The sequence below is a fragment of the Poecilia reticulata genome, chromosome 23 (genome assembly GCF_904066995.2).
Source record: "Poecilia reticulata chromosome 23, P_reticulata-male-v2, whole genome shotgun sequence".
NCBI lineage: Eukaryota > Metazoa > Chordata > Actinopteri > Cyprinodontiformes > Poeciliidae > Poecilia > Poecilia reticulata.
This window is the reverse complement of record NC_088852.1, coordinates 7411910-7427637: the sequence shown is the minus strand read 5'-3', so window position 1 is coordinate 7427637 and position 15728 is coordinate 7411910. Positions and strand designations below refer to the sequence as shown.

General features: G+C 40.8%; 1 protein-coding gene across 1 annotated transcript in view; it reads left to right on the top strand.

The window, feature by feature from the left end:
- The window catches only part of cacna2d1a (calcium channel, voltage-dependent, alpha 2/delta subunit 1a), an 84360-nt gene that overhangs the window by 33376 nt on the left and 35256 nt on the right, over positions 1 to 15728 (top strand). Inside the window, exons 7-18 of the mRNA XM_008400613.3 lie at positions 4584 to 4715; positions 5604 to 5673; positions 5898 to 5948; positions 7134 to 7233; positions 9825 to 9983; positions 10996 to 11100; positions 11197 to 11275; positions 12287 to 12336; positions 12490 to 12597; positions 13807 to 13869; positions 14570 to 14653; positions 14764 to 14838. Coding sequence (XP_008398835.1) covers positions 4584 to 4715; positions 5604 to 5673; positions 5898 to 5948; positions 7134 to 7233; positions 9825 to 9983; positions 10996 to 11100; positions 11197 to 11275; positions 12287 to 12336; positions 12490 to 12597; positions 13807 to 13869; positions 14570 to 14653; positions 14764 to 14838 — 1076 coding nt within the window. The remainder of the gene's footprint in view (positions 1 to 4583; positions 4716 to 5603; positions 5674 to 5897; positions 5949 to 7133; positions 7234 to 9824; positions 9984 to 10995; positions 11101 to 11196; positions 11276 to 12286; positions 12337 to 12489; positions 12598 to 13806; positions 13870 to 14569; positions 14654 to 14763; positions 14839 to 15728) is intronic.

Sequence of the window (15728 nt, the reverse complement as noted above, 5' to 3'; positions counted from 1 at the left end):
CTGCAACGTGAACACCTGTGTCAGGGATTTGCTCTTTGCCCGCTCACAGGCTGGACTTGGATGAAGTTCTCGTTAGCACCAGCTGTAAAGTTGTTCTGGGTTTTAGCAACTCCCAGCTCTTGAAATCTTGAAAACGACGACCGGCTCCTGCTCTGCCGCCTCTCTGGCTGGCCAGTACATTCAAAGTTGCCATGGCAATGGGCATCTTGGTTGAAGGAGAAGCAGAGACTTGGACACGCCCAAGATGCTCCTCTCTGGCGTGAGGAGAGTCGGTTGTAACTCGATTACGGGACTCGGTCTAGACGAGGCTGGCGTCCCTTTTGCTTTTTATGATGCTGTAGGAGAGCTGTGTAATCCACTGCTTTTATGTAAGAGAAGACGTTCTGCAGAGCCAAAAGTGTTGATCTCATATCGGTTTCCCTTAACCTTCCCTCCATTTCATTAGGCGTAATAAATTTTGCTTCCTGGTGACAAATCTGCTACCGTCTTTCTCCCTCACATGATTGGAATCCATTCTCTGTGCCGATCCAGTGTGGGTGGTCAGACTGGGATTTATCTAGTGTTTGTGTTCGCACACTCAAATCACAGATGAATCAGCCTGTCTGCATGCATGATTGTGATCGAGGGAGAGCTGGAAACACTTGAGGTGTGAGAGCTTGCGCGAGCGCTCGCGCACGGGTCTCGTCACGTGCACGTGTTGCGCCGTATAGGGATCTCGTGGCTGCATATGCATGTCTTCTCGCTCATTAGGCAGAGCAGTGTGGATACGACAAGAAGAGATGAAAGGGGAGCGTTGTGGCCTTGGCAGGAGATCCGAGGCTCGTCTGATGCCCGTTTGCATCTACGCTGTGTGACACCTGTCAGCCCTAGACATGCACACACTGTGACGCGCCGAGATACTGCGACTGCGCGTGTGTGTGTGTCTGCAATTGTGTTATTGCCAAAGTCCTTTTGGCAAAGCTCACAGCTTATAAATGGATTTTCTTTTCTACTTGCACCCTTGTGCCACTTTATACACATCCTATTTCATTTATAAAGCTCGCAGCCAAACTCTGAGGTGCACTTAAATCCATCTCCGTCTTTCTATCCTTCCTTCTCCATCCTTGTCTCACTGTCATTACATCTATAACTTGTGTCCCTTGCGAGGAGTTGGATGCCTGCCCACGATGTTCTAATCAGCTAAGTGGGGCTCCCATTTGGATGCGAGAAGGCTCCCAGACAGTTGTCTCCTAATCTGATTTCACCTCTTCTATAAATCAGGAACATAAGGAGACAGTCGATGTCTGTCCCTATCTGTTCTGTGACCTCAAGCCCTTATCCCATGTGGGAGAAAATAAGTGGTGGGATGTACCATTCCTTTTATTTGAAAGTCCCTTCCTATTTCTACAGCCTCCTAAAGAGTCACCCTGGGTCTCTCATCTGCTTTTAGTGAAGCTCTTCTCGCTCTACTTGTTAGTTTAGGTAGGCTGCCATGTTTTAGTGGGTTCTGAGTTATGCCATGGTCTTTCCAGTTTTAAATGAGTGCATCAGTTCTCCTCTAAATGTCATAGCATTCTCACTGACCTGTTTGCTGTGATCTTTTGTCTTCATGATGGATGCTTTTTCTTTTGTTCACATTGAGTAGGCACACTACAAGCTCATGCCACACTTTTTAGATTTGTTTTTCTTAATACTTGTGGTGATTATTACACAAAAGTCCAATAGAATACATGGACATTTATGGCCATGATGTGAATGTGAGTTGCAAAACCAACTTTACTTATTTTCTAGGTGCAACTCAAACACTGAAATAAAGCAAAATATTTTGTCCAACTAGAATAATCACGACAACCAAGAACTTTTTGTAAAATGTTTTAAATGTTAAATGAGATTAGGCATCATAGCTACAGTAAGATGCTGAGGCAGCCTTAAGTAAATTACCATATTTTCCGCACTATAAGGCGCACCGGATTATGAGGTGCACCTTCAATGAATGGCCTATTTTAAAACTTTTTTCATATATAAGGCGCATAGAATAGACGCTACAGTAGAGGCTGGAGTTGCGCTATGCATCCACTAGATGGAGCTGCACTAAAGGGAATGTCAACAAAACAGTCCGACTCCGGTCGGCGAGGAGAACCTTCCGCGACTGGGCCGGGGCGTGGCCAGACGATGGTCATCCTTCTCCATTCGCCCACAGCATGTTCGTGGAGAACGTGGTGCTAAATGACCTGCAGACGACTTGATTTTAGACGGTCGGTAGGTAGATAGGTCAGTCAAACTTTATTAACAAACCAGGGTTCTGACAACTATCCCAGCATGCACCGCGCACTTCTTCTTCTACGGGCAAAAATGAAGTCGGCGGCTGCTTACCGTAGTTGCTAGACCTGTTGTGGCTCAATATTGGTCCATATATAAGGCGCACCGGATTATAAGGTGCACTGTCGGCTTTTGAGGAAATTGAAGGTTTTATAGTGCGGAAAATACGGTACTAGTAATCTGCATCACGGCTGTTTTCTGGTGATCATAGTTATCGAGGCATGACCAGATAGTGATCTACTTTCAGCTTTTTGGTTAATTTCTGAAAACTAGCACTTAGGTGCGCCTTATAGTACTGAAAATACGGTTATCGTTTTCCATGTTAGCTTAATTCCTCAGTCTCAGAAGTTGCAAAGTAGTGAGGTATCTTTGGATAGAATACCCTTTCTGATTCGGTGATTACAGGTTTTCACCAGCTCGTCTTAAACCGTGTTATTACGTTCAAGTGCTCCAGCAGAGACGACATGGCACAGTGCAGAGTTCCCTCCCAGTTTCACTTCCCACTCCCACCGCCTTCTGATTCACTGCTGGAATCATGTTTATTCCCAAACATGTTCCCAGGTCTTCTTGACTGATGCATTTAATTTTTTCTAAATCAATTCTTCCATTCCTTTACATGAAAACCCTAAGAGTTGCTCTGCACTCCCTCTACCTTAGCAACATGGTGACAGTTGGTAGGAACAAATTTGTTTGCATTCACCTAAAACAGCTCAATCATTGGATTACATGTGCTGTATATTCCTTTACGTTAGCTGTCTGTCATACTTACAGCTTCATTTCATTGCTTTTCCAACGTTGCCTTATTGTTTTCTTTTCTCCCATCTCAACCAAGCAAAAAGAGACTCGCTCCAAAATACATGCGTACAAAAAAACATTTTTATTAAGCAGTAACTTGACATAGTTTTCACATCTAGAAGAAAAAAAAAACCCTTTTACTCTGAGCCATATTTTCTGAGAGACACTGATCCACGCCTGTCGCTCTGAGTATGCAAACACTCAAAACCGCACGTGTTACCCTCGGGAAACGTTGCCACGGCTGACAAATAGAGCCGACCAGCGCTTACATCGCCGTGGTGACACCTCTCTTCCTCTCGCCACAGTGACCTCGAGCAAGCAACCGGCACGTCACTTCACAGATGGATCTGTTTACACCGAAACTGTGATTTGTTCCATCATTCAGCTGGGATTAGATCCCCACAACATAGAAGTTAAGGGCTTCAGGTCTGCATGTTAACCTGCTCTATTACTGTCGTGTGTTTGCGACGGATGTCTATATTTAAATTCTAGTTGGAGAGCAATAAAAACATACATTTCTTTTGCAATGGTTTCAGCTTTTTCTGAAAATGAAAACACACTATTGCTTCTATATTTATTTTTTTATTTTTGGTCAGAGGCATCCAGTTAGCGGTGTCAGTTATACCAGCAGAACTAATCCAATAGAATCCAGGAGTATCAGGTTGTTAGACCTGAAATTTTTTATTTTATTTTTTTTTTACCGCTTACATTTGGGACACAATTTGATTCACAAAAACCTCTCGGGTATGGGCTAAGGTTAAGGGGATGGTGAAAAGCCATGGAGAGCAGGAGAGCAGAACACAGAGAAAGTGAGGCGATAGGATCGTAAAGGCGAACGATTTGAACACTTTTAGACGTGGAGTATAGGATTTTAAAAGGAAACAATGTTTAATTTGGCAGATTTGTTACTTATTCCGCTGAAGCACTTTTTTTTTTTTTTTGCGATTTTCATCTAGGTTCAGTGCTCTGTCTGGGATTTCTCCCATTGAGCTTGATTTGTCAGGGCTGGTTGTTGCCAAACTAAGTTTACAGTTGAAAAACAAGCTACGCATTTAGAGGAATAAGTATTATGAGTTTCTGGGGAAAAGCAGGAAAGCACTGTGTGCTTCTGGCTGCGGCGCACTCAGTAGATTTTATCTACTTCCAGAAATGTCAGTTGTAATTATTCTGAGTCTCATGTTCTGGCCACTTTCTGCTGTTGCAGAAGTTGATGTTTTTAGAACAGTAAAAAAAAAAAAAAAAAAACTTAGGAGACTTATGCCAGTTCGAATAGCCGCGAGATGGCTCACTTCTCCCAGCAGTCACCATCAGTAAAGTAATATTGCACAAGCTGTATATTTGTTTTTTTTTTAAGTGTGCATCAAAGCATTCCTTCTGTTTATTATTATTATTAGAGATTTTATTTAGTGGATGCTTTTCCACAGAAATCTAAGCACACTGATTTAATTCTTCCCGAAAGGCGATTTATTGAATCCGTTTTCTTCTTCCAGCCACCATCATTTTGAATGAGCTGAACTGGACAGACGAGTTGGAGGATGTTTTCCGACAAAACAAAGAGGATGATCCCTCACTGCTCTGGCAGGTTTTTGGCTCCGCCACTGGACTGGCTCGGTATTACCCAGGTGAGCCCCCCCCCTACCTCCACCCCCACATGAATCTCAACATAAACAGACTTTCATTAACAATGGGCTGCTTCTAATATACATAATCAATAACCGCTCGCAATCGCAAGACGAGAAAAAATAGTTTGAATGCCGTTTCTTGAGAAATCTGAATCAGCTAAACTTTGCTTCAAAACTACAAAAAAAATTTGAAATGGGCCAGTTTTGAACTTAATTGACGAGTAAATGAAAGACATTTTGGTTAATGCAATTGGTCAGTTTGAAACCTTAAAATCTAGAATTTTTACTGGCAATCCGCACAATGTCTTGTAGAAAACAAAAATGACATACAACTTACCAGAAAATCGAACAAGACTGAGTCGTAAAGTGCAGGTTTTTGACCTTCTTAAAACCTTTTTGTTTCTCTTGCTTACGTTTCAACTACACAGTTTGTGTTTGGCACACGGAGATCCATTTTGGGCATAGATGGTTCCCGACTTTGAGAGCCAGAGTCCGGCATGTTTTAAACGCTGAGCACACCTGATGGGAATAAATCTGTCATTAGCAGGCTGCCGCTGCCGCCGCTGCTGCTGCTGCAGGATTTTGTGACGGCCGGAGCAGATAATTCTAACATTTGAGTCAGAACAGGAGACTTACCTCATCTTGCTTCAAAAATGGCTTAAGCTTGATGCAAATATATTCCTGTGTCTCTCTGATACGAGACATTTTTCTGTCCAATGCAAAAAAAAAAAAAAACATGGAAGAAAATGTGCCTGTTTCAAAAGAGAGTAAAATGATACAGCATATTGTGTGCATTTATGTTTAGTTTAGTTTATGCATGTTGACAAATGCAGTTTCTTCAGTTGGGTCTGGGGATGTAAACACACACATTGCTCTGCCTGCATGCAGCTTCCCCTTGGAACGACCAGAGAAGTTCACCTGACAAGATCGACCTGTATGACGTACGCAGGCGACCTTGGTGAGTTGGTTGAGTCTCATGTTAATATGTTCAAACATTAGTTAGTTAAGAGAATAGGTGGCTTTAAAATTCAGCAACCGTTTGTTTTTTTCTGGTAGTGTGCATTGTAGCGATGGGTTTTGACGCAGCTTTACGTCTCTGAGAAAAAGCATTTCAATGTTTTCTGTGCGTACGTGTGCTCCATATGTACAATCCGCCTGTGTGTTTCTGGTATTACTCACCAGGTACATTCAGGGGGCGGCGTCACCCAAGGACATGCTGATCCTAGTGGATGCGTGAGTGACATCCTTATGATTCATACATTACAGTCAGATTGGATTTGCTTTTGCACGCCAGGAGGCCCTGATGCTAACTCCGTGACTGGCCTCATCCCGCTGGGCGCTGCCGGGCTGCGCTCATGTGTGACACTGACTAACAAAAAGCAGTCAGTGCACTGGCCAACCTTATTACTCGCGGTCCACTGGTTTCCCTGCAATGATTTAAGACTGGAAAACTTTGAGTTCAGAATAACTGCGAGGTCCATAAGGGACTCCTGGAGCGTTACCAGACGTGACAATAGTTCTCTCACATCAAGAGAGTCCGGCACAAATTCTGTCATGTTCAAGGAAGACACACTTTCAAGAATTAACTTTGAAAGAGTGAAAATGTAAGATTGAATTTCAGACATATTATGATTATTATGTTTGCAAATTGACATCGTTATCCCTCATTTAGGACTTTTTTTTAAACACTGATTGAGAAACGAGGAGTGGAGAATTCAACTTTAAAATTTCTTTATAATGAAATAAATTGGGAATATCAATTCTCTGTAGGAAATCAGGGGTGCCTAACTCTTTTTGCTGAGTTAATTTCACTGCAGCCTCAGTTTAGCTAAGCTAAACCAAATGCCTATGCTGTCCGCTGCGGGACAAGCATGTATGAGGAGCATCCATCCATTATCTTCCACTTAGTTTGAGGTTGGGTCGCTTAGACAGCAGCTGAAGCAGTGGCCCACACTTCCCTCTCTTCAGCCACTTCAGGCAGTTCTCCAGAAAGAAATCCAAAGCGTTTCCAGGCCAACAGAGAAACACAGTCCCTCCAGTGTGTCCTGGGTTCCTCCGGGTCTTTTCCTGGGGGGGACGTGGCCAGACGCCTCACCAGGAAAGACATCCAGAAGGCATCCTAACCTGATACCCAAGCCGCCTCTCCTGCTCTCATTGCCTGAAAGCCTGAGCTCTTCATTTACTATACAGAAATTGGCTCTTTTACAACTTTTTTTTTTTTGTACCAAGAAAAGTCATAGCAATCTAAAAGTTATACATTCCAATACTTGTATCAAATCTTTGCAATGACTGTCGACGCTTTTGGGTTACTTGTTGATTTAGTCATATGTGCATAGAATGAAACTACAGCCTAACTCTGTGTTTCAGTCATTGACTGTGATGGTTGAGTTATTCTAAAACCCATTTTCGGTGCTTCAGGAGTGGAAGCGTATCAGGCCTCACCCTGAAACTGATCAAAACCTCAGTCAGCTGGATGCTGGAGACCCTCTCCGATGACGACTTCGTGAACGTGGCGTCTGTGAGTATTCGCTTTTGTTCTACAGGTGCTGGAAATGATTGCTTAAGCAGCTTTATTCAAACTCACTGATTTAATGGATTAATTACATTTCAGTCGAGCTGTGTTTAAATATGCCGGCGGTTCTACAGGTGTGGCATTAACCAGGGTTGGGTGCGACTTTCCAAAAATATGGGCATCAGGTTCATTCATTACCTAAAAAGAGGGGGGAATTGTTTTTGTTTTATTGTTTTACATGTTTTCATTGGATAATATTTTTTTCCTTTAATTAAACCAGGTCATCTACGATTATTAAAATGATTAACTGTGCTGAAAATGGAAAAAACAGAAGAACCTTGGAGAGGTCAAGCGCATTTCCATAAACTCTAAATTTGATCAGAGAAATGCTAATAATAGAGCAAGGACACCCAAGTATGTTTGAAAACGAATTCTCAAGTTCAAGCCACGAAGATGCAACATGAAACCTTCGACAAATTAATCCTTGCTTTCTTCTGCCACGTTTCTAACTCTGCAGGATGGAATAGAAAGCGTCTTCCATGCCAAATTGAGATTTGATAGAAATCTCGAGCACCAAAGGTTTCCTGGCATTAGGGCATCAGCCTTCATCCATTACAGTTTGCAGCTCCAGCGACTGCCAGTTTAAAGCATTTCTGCACCGAGTTATATAACTTTCACAAAGAAAAATAACGGTTCACTGGGCGAGTGTTTTCCCCCCAGTTCAGGACGTTTACGGGGCATTGCCAAGACGAATTGGAGGCAGTCGTACTGAATGGGATTACTACTGAAATCCACAGTGTCCAAAACATGGGCTCCCATTACTGTTGCCAATGCGCTGAGTGTATTGCTCTGGTGTAACACTGTGTCTGTGGCTTTTGTTTCTAAGAGCTTTTCCACACGAGTATAAATGCTTTTTGTAAAGTAATTCATTTAGTAGCGAACGTAGAGGTGGTTTGAGGTTCATTTTTTGTGTTTTTAATTATTGATAACCTGATGTAATCGTCTCCTTTCTAAAACTACTACAAACTAATCCATCATTCCCTTTCTTGCTTTAAACGTTCATTACCTCTGAAGACGATGACTTATTGTATATCAACAATCATAAGAGGATATTTTTTTGAACTGAAGATGTTCCATTAGAGTGTAGTTATTTTCTTGGTCACGTGTCAAACGCTTATCTTCTATGCTTGTGTGAAAGCATGCAGCTTCTCAGCTTAATGCATCCCTCCAGTTTCTTGGCTCAGAATGCGTTGTGCACTTGGGTCTGACTTTCCTCCGTCCAGCATCTCCTTCATCCTAATTGCTTCTCTACTTTATCCTCCCTGCAGTCGCTCTTCATGACTGGGAACATAAATTAGTTTGCTTTCCAAATTAGCCATAAATAACATTTTTGTTTCAACTCCCCTTATTAAATGCACTGGTGTGCGTTTGTTTTGGGCGGCTGTGGAGGTTCAGTAGAACGGTTTATGACATAATGTTTTATAGACTTTGATCTGCTCTGATTTCTGTTTCTGTGACCGAGCGTACCCCCACACTGGGTCGTACTGCGCAACCAGTCAATCATATTAATTAAAGTTAATAAGGCAAACCCTGTTTTTATCCTGTTCTGCAATATCAATTATAGATCCCAATTCAGTCAGCCTGTACAGTGAAATAATTTTAAAGAGCTGAATAGATTTGAATAATGTCATCAGAAGGCAAGATCTATAAATAATAAAGGTTACTACTACTGGAAGGAAATATGATGCTTTGAACAGTTAATATTCTTGGAAGCGTTTCCACTTTGACACATTCTAACTGCAAAGCTGTATGATTAAAAAGTATTTATTTTAATGGGGTTTTATGTGAGGGGGAGGAAAGAGATGGAATGTTTTTTTTTATATTTCTCTTAACAAAAGTATGAAAGACATTCTATTCCGATTTCCTGAGTCAATATTTCCATCCTATGTGCAGAAATACTCACTGGTGAATGTTATTGAAGCTATAATTCGTTATGCTATGTTTGGACCATGATGATGATGATTGGGAGCTGTGTTCAAAAGAGCCCCAAAGCAGATGCTGAGTACTAATGAGCCATGCATGGCCCAGCCCTTCTATAGATGCTGTGTGTGTGTGTTTGTGTGTAGATTGATTCACTTCCATCTGTTCCTCCACGTGAGCTATTCACCAGGATCTACCTGAAGTTACTTTACGTGTGGTTGTGACTTGACGAATAATCTTTCCGGACTTAAGCTCTCTTTTTTTTCTTTTCTTTTTTTTTTACCTCCATACGCCACTGTTTTCTCATCCCCTCCGTCTCTCCTACGTTCCCATCCTTGTGTTAATTTAGCTTCCTTTGGTGTGTGAAAGTTTGATTACGTTCGACCTTATCGTCTTTCCGTTTGCACGTGACAATTTGTGTTGATCTCTCCAACACAGTTGTTTACAGTTGCAGTTTATTTTTAAATGTCACCTAACTCTGATACTTCATAGTGTAGCGTGCGTGTTTTATGGAACGCTGCAACAGTTTGCAAAGGAAGAAACACATATTTATTAGAAAATATGTGCGAGTGCCTTCCGCGTTCTTCCCGTCAACCCTCCTCCCCTTATCCCCCCAGTTCAACAAAACCGCCAGGCCCGCAGCATGCTTTCAGAACCTGGTGCAGGCCAACGTGAGAAACAAAAGGGTCCTGAAGGAGGCAGTGCAGAGACTCAAAGCCGAGGGCATCACCAACTACACAAGTGGCTTTGAACTGGCGTTTGAACAGCTCGCACAGGTAAAGAGTGCATGGACTGCATTTAAATGCCAGATTGAGGTAATGGTGACAATTCTCGTTTTTATTTTATGTAGCCCATATTAACCAGAAGAAACTGGTGACATTCTGTGAATCTGAAAAGTCTGCACACCTTTGTTAAAATGGCAGTTTTTTTTTTTAAACCAGGATAAATCGGCTCAGAACTGTCTTTTTCCACCCTCAGTGTGAACTCTAACCCGTTCAACTCTATTGAAAATCAAATGGAAAGTAATAAAATGTTATGATTATGCGGCTTTGCACTCCCCTGTGTAGATGATCAACTTAATTCTTCAAGGTTAAGTGTCCCACACCTCTTATGCTGAACGAATGGCTCACTTAACCTCCTCAGGATGTCTTTGACTCCTGTAGAGACCTGCTAATGACCCATTCATTTGATTCAGGTCGGTGGACCTGCTGAGGAATCTCCTGGATTTTATTTAAAGGCGGTAGAAAAAAAAAGAAAAAAAAAAACACCAGACAAAGCCTATCTAAACATCTGAACTTTGAGTTAATAAGAAGCATTTTAAATGATAGCAGTTGTGTGCTGACTGTGCAACTTGAGTTTAAATGCAATTATAGACACAGTAACATCCCTTATGTGTATGTTTTCTTTATCTTTCCCCTTAAATATTCCTTTTTTTTTTTTTTGGTCGAGTTTGATTGGTTGTTTTTCACACTGATGCTAAAAATGTCAGTATTGACCTTGGTCTCTATTTTTGCACCACATTTTACTTGGGGTGTGTAGAGCAATTATACTTTTTGTATATGTAAATCTTTGTAATATGTAAGAGCTCATATCCACTTAACTTCAAGAATTGTCTGCAAAAGGTTTTATAATCACCCACGGCTCTTAAATAGTCTCAGAGAGTGAGCATCTGCCACCCTCCACTGGTTCTTTCAGATATTGCACTCAAAGTGCACTTTGCTTCTTTTCACAAGCATTAATCCAGCAACTTTTCTTAAAGTTTAAAGTCCTTGCTTCTGTGTAAACCAGACCAATGTGTCGAGGGCCAACTGCAACAAGATTATAATGCTGTTCACTGATGGAGGAGAGGAGAGGGCTGAGGAAATCTTTCAAAAATACAACCCAAAGCAAGAGGTAGGACTTCACGTTCAGCTCCAACATGGTTGTTCATATCTGTTGCCCTTTCTGCATTTCTTTGCTTCATCTCATTGCACTTACTGTCCTTCACAGGTGCGCATCTTTACTTTCTCCGTAGGCCAGCACAGCTACGACAAAGGCCCTATACAGTGGATGGCCTGCAATAATAAAGGTATGAAACATAGTTGGATTTGTAGTTATCAGGTGAATGCCCTCATTTAATAACAAACGTGAAAATCACACAGCTCTGAAGAGACCACTTATAATTATCAGTTTCTCTGATTTTTACTTTATATTGGTGTACGTTTGAGTAAAATTAACATTGCTCTCTTACTCTATGAACTACTGATTCATGTCTACGTGTCTCCAAAAATCTATGCAAAAATTTGGCTGCCATGTCAGGTAAGCAGCTGGTTGCCACAAATGGAGTATCTAATGGTTGTCAGGGAGATTTTATTCTGCAAGTGAGCTGTGGGCTTTGAGCTTGTTTTTCTTCTACCTTTCCTGCCAACCTGATCAATGTGTTATATCACAACATAACAACTGGTCGTTGTTTAGGTTGTTTAGCCTAATGGCTAAGCGAAATGGGCCACGTATCCAGGGAACGCTGTAATTATTAGGTGTCAAAAACCTTTTAACAACTAAAAATAATAATAATAATAATAATAATAATAATAATAATAATAATAATAAAGGATCAATTAAAAACTACCTCTGTTGCATTTCCTTTAATGGGGAAGTTCAGTGTTCCATCTCTGGGGCACACTCTGTCAGATGTCCCCAGGGCAGTATGGCTACGATCCAGTGTGTGAATGTGTGTGTGTGAGTGAATGAATGAATGACTAAACGTAGTGTAAAGCGCTTTGAAGCCCTATGGCCTTGATGAAGCGCTATCCAAGTACAAGCAATTTACTTGTAATGGCTTGCACACTAATGCCAAAAAACACTATTGTTGATGTTTTTTATCAATTTGAAACAATGTGCAGAAATTTTTATAATGTGTGTTTGCTGCACTGAATATTTTTGAATTTTTTTTTTTTTTTTTTTTTTGCCAAGCTTCCCAATACATTTTAAGATGGCGGGATTTTGCAGAACTGAGGGATAAGTTGATTTCTGTAGTAGGAATTTAAAAAAATTAATATTCTAAAAGATCTTGTCTAATAAACCCATTTCTCTCCCTCAGGTTATTACTATGAGATTCCATCTATTGGGGCCATTCGGCTGAACACTCAGGTAAACACAGTCATAAAAACACATTTCAGTAATTGTACTTTGTTACTTCTCATCCATAAACTCTGGCTCTTCCAATTTGCTGCTTATGTTGCCCCCTTGTGGTAGAACTCTCAACGTGCATGTTGCAAAATAAGTTTCTGCTCATCTTGGCAGGAGTACTTGGACGTTTTGGGTCGGCCAATGGTCAGAGCTGACAGTGGGCCCAAGAGAGGCCGAAAGGCCAAGCAGGTCCAGTGGACAAATGTCTACCTGGATGCACTGGTATGTTCTGCTGGGGAGAGGTGACACCATCACATTCACAAGGGAGAAAGATTGATGCTATTTACTGTGCGAACCCAGAATAATTTGTTTCATATCTTGTAAAAAAAATTGGAAGTCTTTTTTAGTCATTTGCTGTCACGTTATCTTGTGTTTGTGCAATGACAGATGAACCGTATTCCCAAGTGTTGCCTCTTTTTTTTTTTATTTATGTTTCTCTCAATATTTACTGCCAGGAGACCTCAGATAAGAAACCAGACTGATAAAAAAAAGTTTGATCGGAGAGTGTCCATTTGGGAAACTGCATCGACTTTCTCAACACCAAAAATGTCTTTAAAAAGAACAAAAGTTGCCATTTAATCATTTTTCTGACGAAAATTGCAAGTAGACTGCTGCAAATTTTTATGACATTAATTCAAAATGGTTTTGTATGAATTAGAAAAAGTAACTGTCACAACTGCAAACTTAAAATGTATTGAAGCAAATTGCCTGTGCTCTGTGTGTGATGGACTTTTGCATTCAGTTTCCTTCACTCTGAGATTAAATCCAGTGTAGCCAAAGTTTATCTGAGCGCATCAGTAAATAAACTATCATCGTCATCAAAGGACCAAACTATGGAGAAGTTAAAACCAATTTGGTCACAAAGCAATTTTCCAAGTGTTGAACATCTTCACGGAGAACAACGCATCACCGTGGTGTGAAAAAAAAAGTCTGATTTGCAGTTTTCTACTATCCATGTAGAGTTTACATGGAGGCTGCAAAAGACTTGAGACAGACTTTCACTTTGTCAGGGAAAACAGATGTAAGGTACAGCACAGTAAAATTATGTAGGTTAGGTCGAAGCATAATCATTTGTTAGAATTGTCCAGGCAAAGTTCCAGCCATAAATCCATCTGACCAATTAGAGGTAAGGCATGGATTGTCGCAGATGTTTTCTGACTAAAATTAACCTAATATGCAACACTTGTAGCATTCAGATCCCAAAGAACTTTTACTGCTATTGCATCGAAAGAAGGTTTTACAAAAATCTCGTCGCAATTTAAATAGATTAGGTAGATTTAAAATTGTAAAACAATAGAACACTGTTTCATTTTCAAACCATACATTTATGGTTGTAATCTGACTAAGTATTGCAGTTTAGGCCGGTTGAATAGATTTGCGAGCCCCTGTAATGGGCATAACTCTACATGTGTGTTACGTTGTGTCTTTCAGGAGCTGGGTCTTGTAATCACCGGAACGCTGCCTGTCTTCAACAAGACTGACACAGGCTCAAAGGTATCCACCAAATACAATTTTATACAACCCCCCCCCACATCCCCCAGCATTTTTGTTTCTGCATAGGGCTGTAAGTATTAATAATTGATAACAATATCTCGTTCTGGCATCTTCACCAACACGTTCCGTCTGCTTTTGACTGTCTCGCACTTTGATTTCATGGAAAAGGATTGTGGCTTTCAGAGACGCAATAATATGCTAAATGTTAAACACTCGACATGAATACTCGCTTTCATCTTTGATCTTTTTTATCTTCTTGTGGCTTTGGCTTGTTTCCTCTGTTGATGCAGAGATCCTCCCAAAGCTCTCCACAAGAAGAGAATGTAGGAAGTCGCACAGCAGAATTCAAAAATAGATCAATCATGCAGATCAGAGTGAGAAATGAATCCGGTAGCTTAAATGCTTCAAGATGAGTCTGCATGTCTACCTCGAAGGACTCGGAGCCTCTACCTCCAGTGCGACCGAAAGCAAGTCTGGAAATGCCTTGTCAGTGACTCACTGCAGCACATGAAGCTTTGGGGAATGAAACTGTCCAGATTTCTATTGCAACCATTTCCTTGAAATCCTTCACAATCCACAGAGGGAATTGACTCATCCAGGAAAAGCAACAGGTCTCATAAGAGGGCCTTACAGTTCCTCTTTCTGCAGCTGACATCCTCTCTGTGTTTTTTTTTCCTGTGCTTTTTTTTTTCTCTCTCAGAAGTCACAAAACCAGCTCATCCTGGGAGTTATGGCTATTGATGTCTCCTTAGAAGATATCAAGAGACTCACGCCTCGGTTCACAGTAAGAGCTCATAAGTCATGTTATTGCAGACGTACTTGTTCTGTTTGTTTTGGTCTTTATGCAGATATCCCCCACCCCCACTAATTCTCGTTTTATTTTATTTTTTTTAGTTTGGTCCAAATGGCTACTACTTTGCTATTGATCCAAATGGGTATGTGTTGCTCCACCCTAATCTTCAACCGCTGGTAAGCAAAATCTCACAATTGTTTGAAAAATAATTACTGTTCTAAAAAATAAATAAAAAAACAGCTTGAAAAACTAATGTTAGTTGGCCATTAAAGCAGACAGTGATTAATTTGTCATCTCCTCACTTAGAGTAAGACGTTTCTGTACATTTCTGTTTGAAACCTGTGCCGTCTGAATCCCTTTTGACGATGTCATTGCGATAAATCGTCTGGGTGGAAATCCTTGAATGCCGAAGACGTCGAGAAAAAAAATTTATGTTTTCACGATTTCACACTGCATTGTAGGAGGTTTAAAGAAAACCCCCTCCCAAGGTTCTGCTGGTTCGTAGCTCACACTAATGCGAACAGAATGTGCATCAAATCTATTGTTTCAGTCTGTTTTTCTAATAGTTGTCATGATTAAAGTCTCTGTGTGTTCCTTGGCCTTTTCACTGCTCTTTGTTCATTAATGTTCTCTATGAAATCTAAGGCCTTCGCAGAGCAGCTGTATTTATTCAAAGACTGACTCACACTCCGACGAATTGTTTACTAAATAGGTGGCTACTGAAAGCAATTGATAACACTTATTTTTATTTAGATAGATCAGAGTAAGAGGGGGGCCGTATACAAATGTGTCTCATTTTGACCAATTTATTTTTATTTTTCTAAATCGCAGTAAAATGCCATGCAGTTTGTGATTATCATGTGACAAAATGTGAAAACAGGGGTATTGATACTTTTGCATGAAATTGAAGGTGTTGCAAGGGAAACCGTCATTTGCTTGCAGGATTAGATTTATTTGCTTGGCAAAATGTTCCACTGTGACATTTGAGAAATATGCTTTTTGTAAATATGCCATTAGGTAAATTCGTTGCAGATACATGACTTGGATCTTCTTCTTGATTATTTCC